Source organism: Ammospiza caudacuta, chromosome 11, assembly GCF_027887145.1.
Source record: "Ammospiza caudacuta isolate bAmmCau1 chromosome 11, bAmmCau1.pri, whole genome shotgun sequence".
In the NCBI taxonomy this organism is placed as follows: domain Eukaryota; kingdom Metazoa; phylum Chordata; class Aves; order Passeriformes; family Passerellidae; genus Ammospiza; species Ammospiza caudacuta.
The window spans coordinates 24,608,823-24,625,487 of record NC_080603.1 but is presented as its reverse complement, the minus strand read 5'-3'; the positions used below and the strand labels follow the sequence as shown (position 1 = coordinate 24,625,487).

The 16,665-nt window shown below is 43.3% G+C and overlaps 1 protein-coding gene across 1 annotated transcript in view; it reads left to right on the top strand.

Annotated features, from left to right (window-relative positions):
• Nucleotides 1-16,405, top strand: part of SERPINI1 (serpin family I member 1) — a 45,120-nt gene extending 28,715 nt beyond the window's left edge. Inside the window, exons 5-9 of the mRNA XM_058812294.1 lie at nucleotides 666-870; nucleotides 8,226-8,323; nucleotides 13,638-13,724; nucleotides 14,880-14,969; nucleotides 16,107-16,405. Coding sequence (XP_058668277.1) covers nucleotides 666-870; nucleotides 8,226-8,323; nucleotides 13,638-13,724; nucleotides 14,880-14,969; nucleotides 16,107-16,183 — 557 coding nt within the window. The 3' untranslated portion in view covers nucleotides 16,184-16,405. The remainder of the gene's footprint in view (nucleotides 1-665; nucleotides 871-8,225; nucleotides 8,324-13,637; nucleotides 13,725-14,879; nucleotides 14,970-16,106) is intronic.
• Nucleotides 16,406-16,665: the final 260 nt, after the last annotated feature.

Genomic DNA, 16,665 nt, shown 5'->3' with positions numbered 1-16,665 from the left:
TTTTAATGTGCTGTTTGCCCAAAGAAGGGACTCAGAGTTTGGTTTTTTTCCTTAATGTGTGTATTATAGCTGGTAGCAACATTTATAATGACTTGCTTGGTGCCTTAGGATGGATTTCAGAATATTTATCCATTGGATTGGAGTTCTTTGCAATTCTTGAGCTAGTCCTGCTTATCACAAAAATATTTTTCTTGTGCTGTGCTAAACATTCAAATGAATAATGTTTGTTCTTTACTGTTGGACTGGTATAATAGAGGTTCTTTGAACAGCAGAACTAATGATCATTTTTAGTTGGAGCTTGAGCTCCAAGAGGATTCTAAAATGTCTGGCAGCATTTTGCTCAATCTCATCACTGAAAAATCCTCTCTTCTGAATAAGATCTCTGCCCATTTCCCTGAAAGTCTCAGCAGCATTAAATTTCAGGCTCTTCTCTGCCTAACCACGAAAGTTATGTCCCAGAGCTGTGATTATCTACAAACTGTGTGATAGCTTGAGCTTGTATTCTTTAAGAAATCAAATGTAAGCCTGAAATTCTGTGATGAAGACACCAATTTTATATAAAATTTTATATAGAATAAAGAGGATTTTTAATTCCAGTATCTAGTAAATACACTACAGACAAAAACATTAGTTCTAACATGGTTTTTGTTGTTTTCCCCCTCTAGGAGAGTTCAGTGATGGCTCCAACGAAGCAGGAGGGATCTACCAGGTCCTGGAGATCCCCTATGAGGGGGATGAGATCAGCATGATGATTGTCCTCTCCAGGCAGGAGGTGCCCCTGGCCACCCTGGAGCCCCTGGTCAAGGCCTCCTTGATCAATGAGTGGGCTAACTCTGTGAAGAAGCAGAAAGTGGAAGTGTATCTGCCCAGGTGAGAGCGTGCTCCCAGGTCCTGGAAGGGGCAGTTGCATCCCCATTGATGGAGGAGCAGAGCAGGGAACACCTGAGCTGTCCTGCTCAAGCCTGGAGTGGTGCAGCAGCCACAGGAGGGGCTTTGGCAGCAGGGCCTGGGGATGCAGTGCAGGGTGAGGTTATTTCAGCACCTGCACCCCTTTCAGAGAGAGGAGAGCTCTGCAGAAAGGAAAGTTCCCTCATCCACCAGAATGGTGCTCAGAGTAGTGCAGAACTCATTATGGATAAGTTCCATTTAGACAGGAGCCACAGAAATATTGGAAGTCTGAGCTACCAAATGTTTCATTTAGGTGCTAATTAGGTTTCTATGTGCTGCTATTTTCAGAAGTTCTAGTGGTGTCTGTGCAGATACAAATGGTTGAGGGGTAATTCCAGTCAATTTTGGGTTAGTTTTTTCCCCAGCTGTAAGAAGTTCTGCTTTTCCTCCTTACAGCAGCAAAGAACAACAAGACATCAATACCAGAAGGGCTGAAATGTGTGTCAGTCCATTTGCAGGCACTGGCTGTGTGCTCAGGGCACATTTGCCCACATACAGCATTTGGATCTTTCCTGGAATCCTGCTTCTTCCACCTTCAGATATTTCTCATTCCCGTGCTCTGCCTGGCTTGGTAGCAGAGTTGTTTACTACTAAATGTCACTAATAATGTACAGCTGGCTCACACTGTCCTTCAAGTGATTCATGATGTTTTCATGGAAGTGTTTCTGTCACAATAGAGCCCATCTCTGAAAGGAATCACTTCCACTTCTTCTGTTTCTGTGGCACTGTGCAGTGGGTACGTGGCTGCGGAAAAAATAAACTCAGGTGAATCCTTAAATGATTAAAACAGTTCTTTGATTTCAGGTGCCTTGGAGATGTGAGCTTGTTCCATTTCACAGGTTCAGGCTCCCTGCAGTCCATCAGCTCCCTTTCCAAAGCAGAGAACACTGTCCAGGAGCTGAGCACAACAAACAGGGCCGGCCAGGATAAATTAGGGTGAGGTGGGCTGGTGCTGTCAGCGTGGCCTGATCCCAAATTGAGATGGAATCCACTCCTCTGTAGAGCTTAAGGGCAGAGTGCTGAGGGTCCAGCAGCATTCTGGGGCTGGTTTTCAGTCCCCTCAGTAAGAGTTTCTCTCTGATTTTAAGCCCCAGTTCCTTTGAGGAAGCAGAGGGAGCAGCAAGGAGCTGCATTGCAGGTTTTATACACACTGAACCTGCTGCTCTCCGTTCCTGGGATTTGTTTCTTGTTTGTTTTCTCTTGGAGCTTCACGTCCCAGAGCCCTCAGAAAGTCCACCAAGACACATGGGAGGGGATTTTTCCCTTAGCTGCTTTTCCTGCAGGCCTGGGCGAACCTAGGGGTGTGAATAAGAGAAATCTGAGGATTCCTCCATCCTTAACTTTCCTTCTGTACCTGGGACAGCAGCCTGTGCAACAAGCACTGAAGTTTGGCATCTCCTCTCCTAGAATTTCTGGAGTGGGAGATCCACAGCAGATTATGGAGATCCTCCATTGATTATGGAAAAAATCTGTAAAAACTAGTTTCCATATTGAAGTATTTTGGGTATCTAAACACATGAATGGCATTGAAAACATAATTAATTATATTTATGACTTGGAGTCAGTTTATATTGGTGATTTGGGGTTGTGTTTGCAGACACTCCAGGGTTCTCTGGAGCCAGGTTCTCACATGGGAATTTGAGGCCTGGGGGTTTGTGTGATCATAAAATGTCCTTATTTATTCTGCCTTCAGGCTGCTTGGTTCTTACCCAAGAACCCCAAAGAATGGGATAAACACCTGCAAATTCAGGCTGTACAGAGGCAAACCAGGTAGAAACACATGCTGATCACCTTCAATAATCCTTTTCAGGTTACAAAGGATAACTATCCTGAGCTTGGAATTCTGTGTAGGAATTCTGCAGTCTCCTTACAAAATTCCAGGAATTAATTGCATGCTCCCAAGGTGTTGGATTCCATTAGGGATTCAGAGGTGATCTACAGGATTTTGTCAATGCTCTAAATAAACACTTCATAAATATTTGATGCTGTGACTCAGAAAGGCATGTTATGAAATGTGGCCTCCAGGCTCTGTCCACTGAGAAATTGAAAGCAGCAATGGAATAAAATTAAATTTTTATATCTTGAGAGATGCTATCCAATTATAAAGTGAACATTTTTTAAACTTATACATTTGTAATGGGACTGAATGACTTGCCAAAGCAGAGTTAATCACAACTTTGCAATTTCTGTCTGCATTATCTGTGTGCAAATGAAATTGTGTATTATTCCTCTTAATGGCAAAGGAGAGATTTGTACAGAATGGTTAAATTATACTTCCTCATTTTCATTTCCAAATCATTGTTTCCAGCTTAACCCAGACTAAAATGATCAACATTTTAATCCACTTTTTGCATAGGAGTGAAACAGACCATGAATCTAATTTACAAAGCTGTCTCTCCAACATAAATTACTTGAAGAGCATGGGAGGAACTGGTACCTAATAGTGGTGCTACAGTTTGCAGATCCCTTCTTCAGGATTGTTCCAGCGTGCCCAAATCTCTGTAACAACCTTCTTGCTTCTTTTTTGTGCATTTAAAATAGCTTTAAAATCTTTAGATGGTGCCACAATGATAAGTGGTGTTAGCTGAAGGTTGTTTTCTTTAAAAGAAAAAACAGCAAGCACTAAAATCAGTCCTCAAACTCAATATAAATCCAGACCAAAATGAATCCTTGAGCTTTCTGGTTTTACTTTTTAACCTGCTGTCTCAAGTGCCCTTTTGATGAGGAATGGGCCAGTGCTGGTTGTCCTTGAGACACAACCACAGAAGAGGCACAAAAATCCCCTGGAACACATTCCCAGCCAATTCCTGCACATGGAGCCCTGGAAGGAAGGAACTTCCCAGAAAAAAACCCACAACCTGCTTTGCTTCCCCTCCAGCTGAATGGGGTGTTTTTTCCCCTGGTTTTGCTGTTACTGGGGTTTTTTTTGCTCTCTCACTTGTTTGTTTTCAGAGTATTAAATCCTGGAGGCTGCTCTTAGCACCTGGGGACAAGCTGGCTGAAATTCCAGCCAGGATGCTGGAACTGATAGCAGCTGGCACTGGGGCCTGGGTGCCAACAGTGCCTCAGTCCCCAGGGCCTCTTCTCCAGGTGATGCCTCAGGTTTAGCTTTTATATTTTTCACATTCTGTGCTGCTTTAGTGTGTGGGTCTGGGTTTCACATGAGGGGATGCTGAGCTGTGTGCACAGAGCAGGGAGACAAAACAATTCCTGCTCCAGCTGGGCACCAAGGACAAATGACCCAAATCTCAGCCCAGGAGCACAAACCCCGTGGGCTGGAGAGAGAAAAACAAGCAGGGTGGGACTGCCTGGGCTAAAGCTGCAATGGGACAATGAACTGCAAGGTGCAAATGGAGCAGAGCTGATCCCAGGGACAGACCCCAGCAGCGCTCGTGCATTTTGGGGCCATTTTGGTTCATCTTGGGTGCAGCCCTGGCTGGGCTCTGGTGCTGCCCAAGGTGGATCCATGGAGGAGATCCTTGGAATAAATCCCTGCTTTATTCTGGGACTCTGCCCAGCCTCTGCCCCAGGGCAGCCTGCACAAGGCAGCAGCAGCAGGAATGTTGGTGTCAGGCTCTGCAGCCATTGCTCTGCCTGTCCTTGTGCAGGATTCCATCCCTTAGAACCAATCTGAAAACCTGGAATTGTCTTGCTTTGGCTCACTCAGAACCCTCAGGAATTTTTGAAATGATGGCATTTGGAATGAATCACTCCAGGCTGCAGTTCCTTCTCCTGATGAGTAGACCCTGTACCTTCATCCTCCTTGGCTCTTGAGCACCTAAAAATCACAGACAATTCAGTGTTTTAAGGGTTGTATGGCACCATAGAAGATGAACACATCTTTTTCTCTTTCTTAAAAGGCTGTAAAGTAGAAGAAAGATGGCCTGATGTGGAATGTTAATGCTTAGCTACAGAATGTCAGTGACATAAATGCATCATTTTATTCTAATGCTTGTGCAAGTTTTAAATTTCATTAAAATGTCCTGATTCTCTGCTAAAATCTCCAGAGACTTGCTGGTTTCTCTACCTAATCTTCTCTTCAGTGTCTGTTTCTCAGATTTCCCTTTGTGGTTTTTAAAGCTCTCAGTTGCTCGTGCTCCATGACTTTTGATACTGAAGTATTTAAATCAGTTTTTCAGAGTATTTTTAGCATCAGGAGCACCTAAAGGATGGTGGGGGAAATAAAAAATGACCATCTGGTTCATGATATGCAGCAAACAGTGCAAATAACCAAGTGCCAGGGGTAGTGTGGTGGAGCTCAGCATTCCCAGAGTGTGGGAAATGAGCTGGAGTGTCAGTTCTGTGCTCTGGGTTGTCAGCTTTGATTTTGAATATCATCCTCTCTGTCTGTGAGGAGTGCACAGAAATCCAGATCTGACTGAGGGGTAACTCCTGCTGAATGTTTATGTCCAACTGCAGAGCCTGAAATTAAATTTCAGACTGTGTGTGGTAGCTGCCCTGTTACTTTTGAGAAGAGGCTGGTCCTGATGTCAGCTGAAATATTGGCCATCTCATTAATAATTGATCTGTAACTCTGCCTGCTTTTCAGAGCATGTGAGGAAAGAGGGGAGATCTCTTTGGAGCGGGGTTTTACCACCAGACAAAACTCCAAGAAGGGCAGTAATGAGGTTTGCTTTCATAAAGGGATCATTTGATGTTTGTCCAGCTGATGTGGTATTTTGGATTGTTTTGCTGGTCACAAAAAGCAGGAACTCACCTCTGCAGGTGCTGGGCAGCCCCTCACTCGTGCAGCTGCTCAGGATTTGCCTTTGCAGAGCTCCCAGGCAGGGCTGGAGCCTCCATCTCCCGTGGCTGTGCTGTCCTTCCCCCAGGCCCTCCTCGCCTTTACAGCCCATCTGTTTGCTTTCCCTTTCCTCACATCCATGCTCAGTGAGCCTTCCCAGGTTTGTCTTTCCCTGAACCTCTCCTTGGCTCAGTGCAGAGCATCCTGTGCCACAGCTGCTTTCTGGGTCACCTGCACCTCTGAGCAGATGGGTGTTTGTGTGTAATGGTCCAGAGGCTTAAACCCACCTGATTCCCATTTCTATCTTACCCAGTTTCTCTGAAAAAAATGCTTTTTATGCAGTTATTTTTCTTATTTTTTACTTCAAAGTTTGCGTTCCATGCAGACTTTACTTGCTGCTTTCTTATCCTAATATTCCTTGCAAATTCGACGCTGCTCCTACCTAAATCGTGTTGAAAGTTTGATGCATTTAATATTGGGGTGAAATAAAAACCACAAAGGGAAACAGACAGCTCTGAAACTTTTGTAAAATGCATTTTAACATTGATTTGCATTCTTTGTAAAGTAGGTTCAGTTGGAAGTGGTTTTCAAAATGTTTCAATGTAAATATAATATAGAAGGAAATATTTCTGAGTTTATTTTCTGTGGAATTCTTTAATGTGCAGGGACAGGACCTCTGGACTGTACTAACTCTAGCATTAGGAATCAAGTCTCAATTCAGCTTTTTTTAGGGTTTTTACCAAAGTCTCTAAAGTAGTTGTGGACATGTTTTACAAGTGTGTTGTGAGAGTAAAAGTGGTTTTAGTTTTGGATCCTACAGATCAGTGAAATTTGATTGAATGAGCAACTTGTAGAGTTGTTACCACAGTAACTGATGCAGGATCTGCCAGAGCACCATGGGAAGCTTCTTCAGTACTTGAAGTTTTGTTGGTCTCTTTTAGTGATTCTCACAATTTTTCTGATTCTTCTGAGAACTTTCAAGGCAATAAAACCACAAGAATCAGTTCCTGTGTTTTTATTCCATGCATGCCCTGGGATTGGTCTGGACAGAGTGCATGAACACTGCTGATGCCACCAGTGATTTATCAGTGCTGAGCTATCTCCAGATCCTCTTTTAAGTCCTAAAATTATTCTCTGGATAATGATAATTCTGGATGATATCCATTCCACCCCAGATTTTTGGCGTCTAGTGGCATTTCTAAGTTCATTATGAAAGTAGATTATGTACTGGGCTTTTTTCAGGTTTGTGTAAGTGAGGAAGATCACTTGACTCTCATCCAGTTCTGTTTGATGTCCAGATGATTCCTTTTCAAGCTGCTAAGGCTGGTGCATGCCAAGCTTGGACATCTCAGCTCTCCATCAGCTGTGCCCTGCCCACAGCTCTGGGCCAGCCTTTCACTAGAAGAGAACATGTTGTTCTTCATGGAGCTGGGGAGCTCAATCCCAGAGAAACACATTTATTTGTTTCCAGCATTTCTGTGCCCCATCCCCAAGGGCTGAGCTGTGGCTGGGGCTGACTCAGTGGCTGCAGGAGAAGAAGGCAGAGCAGCCTCCTGCAGAGCATGCTGTGTGTTGGACAGCTCCAGCCAGCACGTTGTAAATCACAAATAATTCACTGCTCACTCTCCAGAGCTCACCCCTCACAAGGATTGCAGCCACTCTCCTGAGGCAGCTGTACACATCTGGTATTTCTGCTTGGGGCTGCCATCACTAATATTGTTCTGCCATGTTTCTGTGTTTCTCCAGCTGTCCAGTCTCAGTCTGGCCATGTATGAAGGATTTTTTTTGTTCTCCTGACACCAGGCATAGCTTTTACAATGTTTGAAAATCAGCTTGTAAATGGAACAAGCTTCTGCTTGTTTTCCACTCTCCCAGGTTGCCCAGTGTGTTGCCCTCAGGACAGATGTCAGTTTGTCCTTCCAGCACACTAACCCAGCATGGAACAGGCTTTTTCCAGGTTACACTCAGTGCATTTACACTAACAACTATTTGTTTTCCCTGATCTTTACTCACAATCAAAACCCAATTACAATTGTGCCACCACACTAATTAGAAGCTGAATCAGCAATGCTTCATATTCATATTAATAGCTGGTCTTTCTTGTATTATCAAAGTGAAAATGGAGTATGTATCTTACTCCTGCTTTGCCAGCAGCTCTCTGGGAAGTTCTGCTGTCCTTTGCCTCATTTGATATTCTGTTCTGGTATCTGCACAATTAAATTCAGGTTTTAGAGAAAACCTCTTGTGTAAAAAGTAAGCATTTCCATTAGCTGCTGCATAATTTTGCTCTGCAGTTTTATGGGCAGGGGGCTGCACATACCATTAGCATATTTTTGATTGCTTCTGTATTAGGAAAAATCCAGCTGTGAGTAAACTCATTTGTTTATAAGCATTTTTTGGAAGGTGTCACTAGCACTAGATCTCCCACTTTGCATTATTTATCTTGGTGTTTTCACCTAGAAAATTTAATCTTCTAATAACAGTAAGCAGTGCTTACATCTGGCTTTTTGTAATGTTCCCTTCCATTCTGCAGGTTCACAGTAGAGCAGGAAATTGATCTGAAGGATGTCTGGAGAGGTCTGGGAATTACAGAGCTGTTCAGCAGCAGTGCTGACCTCACTGCCATGTCTGGTAAGAACTTCCTGTCCTGTCTCTCAAGGCAGATGAGGGAATACATTTTTCACCTGGGAAAGTTCACTCTGAGTGTTTCAGAGCCGGCTCTCGTTAGAGACGGGGACAAAGTGGGATGCTCTGCAAGAGGCAGGTGCAGACTGGAGCAGGGCATGGCTGCAGTGCCCGGGTGGGATTCACTCCCCAGGGGGGTCACTCTGGGTCTCCAGGGCTCTTTGTCCCCAGCATGGGGAGCACTGAGCTCTTGCACCACTAATTCCTCTCCCCAGTGTGATGGGATCTCAGGATGAGGGAAGAGACAAGGATCTGACTCCATGTTTCAGAAGGCTGATTTATTATTTTATTATATGTATTATATTAAAACTATACTAAAATAATAGAAAGAATTTCATCAGAAGGCTGGCTAAGAATAGAATAGGAATGATGACAAAGGTTTGTGGCTCAGACAGAGAGTCTGAGCCAGCTGACTGTGATTGGCCATTAATTAGAAACAACCACATGAGCCCAATCCCAGATGCACCTGTTGCATCCCACAGCAGCAGATAATCAATGTTTACATTTTGTTCCTGAGGCTTTTCAGCTTCTCAGGAGGAAAAATCCTAAGGAAGAGATTTTTCTGTGACACCCCAGATACCTGGAAGCAGCACAGGAAGGAAGAGTTTGGGGATAAAAGCAATTTAGTCACAAATGCCACGTGCATTCAGCAGAAGTCGAAATACCCAATACCTTCAAAAATCCATGTGGAAGTGATATTTATGCTTTTAATACCTCCTAAAGCTGTTCGTGGAGTCACAGGATGGTTTGGGTTGGAAGAGACATTAAAGAACATCTCGTTCCACCCCTTGCCATGGCAGGGACACCTCCCACTGTGCCAGGCTGCTCCAAGCCCTGTCCAGCCTGGCCTTGGGCACTGCCAGGGATGGGCCAGGCACAGCTGCTCTGTATTGAAGTGGCACCTTTCTGATTTCTGGGGTTTTTAGCAGCTCCCTGGCTGGTGGGAAATGCTGTTCCCACTGTCTGACCCTGGGACAGTCACTCCTGTGTGCCTTGGTCCAAGCACTGCTCATAAAGCAAACCTCCCTCCCTCATTCACAATGTTTGTGATGCTCACAGCCTTTCATTCTTGCTAAGTTTGAAATATTCTTTATAGTCTATCATGTAGCTTATTCCACTGGTTTGCCACCTTCACTTTTCCAGTGAAATTGAGGAAAAACTGGCTTTAGCTAATATGAAAAGAGTTGAAGTAAATGAAAAACCCCCTTTTCAAAGAAATGGCATTTTTCTGGAGAAAAACACCTTTATTTTCTCTGCCAGCTCAAAGAAAAGTCAGCTTCCCTTTAAATTCTGGTCTATTTATAGGAAATTATTTACTTGAGAAAAAGCTCCAAGGATACTGGAAAATGCACAGGGAACCACAAAGGCAGCACCTGGCTTTTATTTAGTTCCATGTAAAATTCATTTATATATCAGGGACATCTACTTATCAAGGGGTTGGCAGAAAGAACCACATTAGTCTTAATCCATGTGACTAATGATTTATTTAAAGTTTTGTATTTTTGACAATTGTACTGTACAAAATAAACCCCGTGTTCTGCCTGGCTGAATTAACTGCTCTGCCATTTAAAGATTTACCTGTTATTTAAGTATAGAGCAGTGTATAGAGAAAATTCATGAGTTTTACTGTATCTTTCCTGATTTTCACTGAAAATAGGTTGTTCTACCTGGGCATGAAAAGGTTATTTGTAAATTAAGAATGAAAAAATGGTTTTGAAGTAATGTCTTTTGTGAAAACCTCACAATTTTCACTAAAGATATTAAACATTAAACCATACTAAAGACATTTCACTGATGCTGCCTAAATGAAGTTTTAGGTAGTTAAAATACAGAATACTTTCCTTTTTTCTAATTTTCATCATTTAAAATATGGATGGAGGACGGGGAAATAAGTCACAAAGACAAATTGTTTAAAGCTGACTTTTACAGACACCTGAATGGGAGATCAGGAAATGGAAGTTGGAAGTTTATGTGCATCCCAGGGTCACCCCTCTGGAAAATCTGGCACTTCATGAAATCTTAAATGCAGATATTTTAACACAATCTTTAATTGGACACTTAATTTAGGAAGATACAAATCAAATTTAATCTAAAGAGATTTTTGAGATATTTGGTTGTATTTACAAATCCTCTCCCCCTGCTGTCCTATTGCTCTGGCATTGCTGCCAGGAAAAGTCTCCTGCAATTTCAGCAGCAACCCAAATCCTGTCATCAGCTGCAGGCAGAGTGGTGAGCTCAGCAAAATCCTCTGTGGCTTTAGTGGATACAAGCCACACTGCAGGATTATTTTTCAATATTCAGAATTTTTTGCTGTTTCCCCTCAATCTGCAAAATGGACCCAGAAGGAGCAGGTGCACCCTCTGGAATGTCTGAGCAGCCAAAGGGAAAGTGTTAATGAGGTGCATTTTGCACAAATGTTACTCCCTGGCAGGAATTGGTTCTTTGACACAGGTGAGTAGGAGGACATTCCCGTTGGGCTGTCAGCTCTCCTCTATTCTGACTCTCACTTTCAGCAAAGACTTTGACAGTATTTACTTGCATCTGATTCCATCAAGTGTCCAAAATCATCTTGAAACAACCTCTGCTGTTTGAGATGTTACCATTGTGACTTTATCACATCACATAAATTTGCTGCTTGAGTGTTTTAACACCACTGAAGACTTAGCACGGAACTAATTTCAGTGCTAAAACTCCCCTTCTCCTTCAAATGGTTATAATATTTCTGGCTGTTTTATAGAGCCTTAAAAGCAGCTGCTTTTAATGCAAGGTGACCTGGGTGAGCAATGAAGGGATCTCAGTGACTTCCTTCACAATCTGAAGGAGTTAGAAGAGCATCAGCCCAGTAAATAACTCTTGGAAATCTTGACTGACATCCATATAATTTTTCTGGGACAGCCTAAGCGAGAAGAGCCAATAAACCCACATGGTATTTTTAAAAAAAAAAATGAGATTTTTGCAGAGCAGCCAGTTGGCAGCTGAGTGGGAGTGTGCAGACATATGGAGATAGTGACAAATGAAGTGTGGTGCCAGCAGAGTCGTGCTCATTAGGGGGCAGCTCCAGCTCCCTCCCACTCCCAGGGGTCAGCATCCCTGCACAAAGCTCTGATTTGCCACCAAATCCACAGGGGGCTTCCCACAACCGAGTCAGGAAATCCACATTTTCTTATGGAAATCCACATTTTCTTATGGAAATCCACATTTTCTTATGGAAATCCACATTCAGAGAAGCTCCTGCAGAGAAATGAAGTGATGGGAGATGCTCAGGAAAACCCCACCTTGTTCCCTGTGAAAGCCACAAGGGAATGTGGATAATCCTGAGGAGATGGAGGAGATTGGGACAGTCCCAACCTGCAGCAAAGGAAAAGCTGCCTGAACTCTCAGGCACAACATTATGCTTTCACAGGAAAATAGATTCATTCACTGCAGGGAGAGATGAATGAGAAGGATGTGATAGCAGCAATATAAAGAGAAGAATCTAGAGAAGGTAATTTGGGATGTGGAATTGCTCTTTTCATCATCCAAGGACAAAGATATCCAATGAAGTGAAAGGCAACAAATGGAAAACAAATAGAAAGTGCTTCTCTCATGGAAAACTTAACCACAGGGATCTTTGCTGGGTGTTCCTTGAGATTGGCAGGACTGAACAAATGAAATTGCTCCAGAGCAATCAGAAGTCTCTATAGTGCACTGAATAAAGGCACTCTGTGGATGGAAACTTGGGTTAGTATATAAGGTACATGCTGGTGAGAGGATATTTTTCTCTTGTAAGTTGTGCTGCAGTTTCCATTTTCAGGGCTTTTTGTACCTTCTTGGGAAGCAGCAATTCCATAGCTGGAATTGTACTGGGTGTACTGGTCTCATCTGCAGTGGCACTTTTTGTGTTCCTGTCAACCTAAAATGTTGGTTTTAATACTCAGGTCCTGAAAGCTCTCACAGATAGCAACCTTTTATACCTGATGGCAACTGTAGGCAGTGTTTGTGCTCTCAGAATTAGGGGCTCTGAGCCCACCAGATGGAGAGCAATCTTCTAGGGTGTATTTCTCATCAGGAATACACCTTGGAGTTCCATCAGTACCACCAAACTATGCAAAATAAAGCACTGGGAGCAAAAACGTGGAATATTTCTGTGAGTACTACAGGGCACAGCATCAGGCTTCAGTGCTGCAGTGATAAAGAAGTGATTAAAATCCATGATTAGGCTAAATGGGTGTTTCTCCACTTATTATCTTTTATTGAACATAAAAGTGTGTTTGGAGTTAAGATTTTTGGTTAATATTTATGACAAGCGGGTGCTGCGTGTGCCATGTTGTAAAGGAACAGGGTGGAAACCCAGTCCTTGCTGAAGGCTTGGGACTGAAGTCTAGACCTGGTATCAGTTTTAGCAGCCTCTGTTTTCCTGCACACAGTCCCTGAGGGGATGATTTGGGGCTTTTGTTGGTGTGATTGAAGTGCAGCAGCTGAACTGGGAGCTCTAATTCAGTGCTGAGCGTACAGAGCAGCAAATGAGCTCTGCTGGGGAAAGGCTTCTCCAGCTGCTGCTCCTCCTGCCTTTGGCTGGCTTTGGCATTGCAGCTGCTGAGCTTTCCAACAGAGCTGATCCTTCAGCATCCCCCAAAACCCTGGGAGACATGCAGCAGGAGCAGCCCGGGACTGAAATTAAAGCACTGACAGAGAAGGATGGAACAGAAACAAGGTTGAAAAAAGCAGCTCTGTGGTGGTTCTTGCTGTAAATATTTCTCTTCAGCTTCTTGTAAATATATAATAGCAGAAGAAAGAAAAGACCTCATTTTCCTGGAGGAAGCCTGTGTTGTATCTAGTGCAGAAATGAATTTTTTTGTCTAGTATTTGCCTATAATTTTTTCCTGCTAATTGTGTTTAAAATCTTGTGTCCAAGGGCTGTTTTTTCCCTCTCTCTATATACAGTGCTGGGGAGTCCTGAGCTGTTTTAATACCTTTTTTTCCCACTAATTGAGTTTAAAATCTTGTGTCCGAGGGCTGTTTTTACCCTATTTCTATATACTATACTGGGCTCTGGGCTGTCCTGAGCTATTTTAATATCCATGGTGTAGGAGAGCACTACAAATCTGAGTGAGGTAAATGCTGCTGTTAAAAGGCATTGGCAGAAAGTGCTTTAATACAAGAAATCTTTTCTCCTTCCCTGCCTGCTGTAGAAGGTGGATAATGGTGTTTGGGGTGGGTTCTTTAAATGCTTCAATCTTATTGTTGAGCCTCTTGAAATGTGTTCCCCCTTCCTCTGCAGATAACAAGGAACTTTACCTTGCAAAGGCCCTTCACAAGGCATTTCTAGAAGTTAATGAGGAAGGATCAGAAGCTGCTGCTGCCTCAGGTACCTGACTGAAAAGCAGAATTAAATCAAATGTCTGGGTATTCTGTGCTAATTAATTTTTTACAACTGATTTGCTGTACAGGCAGGAAAGCTAAATAGCAGCATGGAGACACAGCATAGCAAGTGTGCTGCTTGCTGAAGAGAATTCTGAAAATCACGAGTGTTGGCAATTTTGTAACATGTTTTAATTTTACCAAGAGTTTTGAGCATCCCGTGAAAAACCTCTCCTCTATTTTCTGATTGTCAAGAGAATACAGACTGCAATTTATGTTTCCTTCGTGGAACTTGAGCATTCATCATTTTTCACCTGCTAATTGAGATGGTCAGAGGCATTTGATCCAGGAGAGTTAGAGGGAGATGAGGGTGGTTGTGGCAGCTGCATTTTAATAGGCAGAAAAACAAGATGGGAAGTGCTGAATGCACAACCAGAGTTGTCCCCTGTCAATGCTGGGGGCTGGTGCTTGCTTTACAGATTGAAAATAAGTTGCATTTGTTGCCCACATATATCATTAGGTGATTTCTAATTGCCTCTTCTTTGCCAGTCTGTGAGGAAAGGAAGAATTGCTGGCCAGGTCTGGGTTGAATTGTGCCCAACTCTCTCTGTGGCCATGCTCCAGTCTTTATGAACTGGAGGAAAAATTTAGAAGTAAATGAAACACTAGAAGTTAGTAATAACATCCTGGAGAAACCCATGAACCTCCAAAGAAAAATAACAAAGGGCCAAATTCTGCCTGATTCACAGTTAATTTTACCTTCAGCTCTGCAGTATTTAAAAACACCAGCCAAAAGCTGCAGGACCAGCCCATTTAATTTTGCATATTCCCTGGTTATTAAGGGTCCCTTTGCCTCTCCACTGTGTAAAGCAGGGCAGCAGAGCTGGTTAATGCAGTGCACTTCCCTCTGAGAGTGAGCAGCACTCACAACTCCTCTGAAGGTTCTGCATCTTAAAATTGATATGCTGCTCCCTCAGCCTGGGAGATTGCAGCACTCTGCATTGTTAATCATTCCTAAGGCCAGAACAGGCAATTGCTGTGCAGGTCTCTTTCCTTTCCAGGGAATGTTTTGCTGCTGGTTTTGGTGGTGAGGGTGGGACTCAGGGAGGAGCAGGAGAAGGGGCAGAGCTGTTGACAAGGTGCTGTGTTCTGTTTCCTCTAGGGATGATTGCCATCAGCAGAATGGCAGTGCTCTACCCCCAGGTCATAGTGGACCATCCCTTCTTCTTTTTGGTCAGAAATAGAAGAACAGGTGAGAATATTGCAGACTTCTCTTGAGTTCTTCACAGCACATCCTCAAGCAGTCAAAGAAGATTACATGTTTTGACCAATGGGCTGGGCTTTATTATGTATTTCCTTAGTTTGTTTTAAAATACCCAATATTGAAAGACTCACCTTTTCCATGGCCTTGAACCTTTCTCCAGATAAAACACCAACATCCGACATAACCCTGAAAAACCCTCCCAGAAAAGAAAAATTCACAATTTCTGCAGTGAGAACAGAGTGTGACTGCCCTGAGTATCCATAATCCTGCACTCCCTGGGAGCCTGGCTGCAGTCAGCCCAGTGCAATGTGCTCCCAGTACCAAATGATTTGCATAATGGAGGCACATTACAGCTGGGAATCATCCTGTTGTGCTCTCCAAGTGCTCTGTGGCAGCTGAGGGATGAGAGCAGCACTCACCAGCAAAAGGGGCAAGGATTAAGTAATTCCTGAGTCTGGTACTTGTAATTTGCTGTAATGATGTGGATGTGACTGGCTGATAAAACATTGCTGTGCACCCACAGGGTTTTTATGGATCTGCTTTGTGGGACTTCATTCTCACAAACTTCATTCCCAGCAAGGCAGGATAACAATTCTTAGGGGTTTTTTTTAACCATAATGAAATTAAATATTATTATTGTTGTAGACACATTAGACAGAAAATATATCAGGAGAAGGGTATTTTTATTGCTGCTCAACATCCAAAAATCTCCCCACCCAAAAAAAAGTTCTAATCAGGACGGAGTGGAACTTGGTCACTTTGGGACAGTTCTTAAAATTGCAGAACCCTTGTTGCATGTAGAAAGAGGAGCTGCCAACAACTGTAGCTAAAGCCTCAAAGCTTGTTACTTATGCAGAAATCTGGGGCTGGAAGAAGTGGAAAATTTTGAAAAAATCCTTTTGGTTGCCCTTTTTCTCCAGACAAGCCCAGGTGCTCAGGTTTGGTTGCTCTCTTCAGACAGGGCTCCTGAGCCATCTCCTGTCCCGGGTTCTGAGACGTTTGTTCCTGTAACAATCACACAGATTGTTATTGTTTATGATTTAAGGTATTCATCACCTTAAATCCCCAGCTCCTCCTGCTTCTGACACCTTTCCCTCCCTCCCTCCTTCCCCACGTTCTCCACAGGTACGGTGCTATTCATGGGAAGGGTGATGCACCCCGAGGCAATGAATTCCAGCGGCCACGACTTCGAAAAGCTTTAACTGCCACCAGCAACCAAAAGGAGGAGATAAGCACATAAAGTTTGAAGTTAATATATTTAAGGTTTGCTGTGTTTTCCCCCAAGACACTGTTTCAAAACGCTTTTGGATCTAACTGTGTGCAAGTCAGTTCCCAGAGGAAAGCTTACAGTATTAAAGTAATGGTTCTGTTTCTGTCATTGTGATTGCTGTGTCCTTAAAATAAAGTTGTGTACATGTCAACAATTGTTTCTTGTTCTAGTGAGTTGTAAAGCAGAAAACTGCAAATCCATTATTTGTAATTTTTTTACAGTCCAAAGACTGACTTGATCAATGAGCCAGGAGCAGAATGTGTGCAGCTCTGAATAATGCAAATGGCAAAGCTTGGTGGGCATTTCTAGAGCTGAAGAAGCACATGTGGACACTGTGACCTCCTCCTGTCCCTGGCAGAGCAGGACCATCACAGCCTGTGATGGATGCCCTGCTCAGCACAGAAAATGGATCAA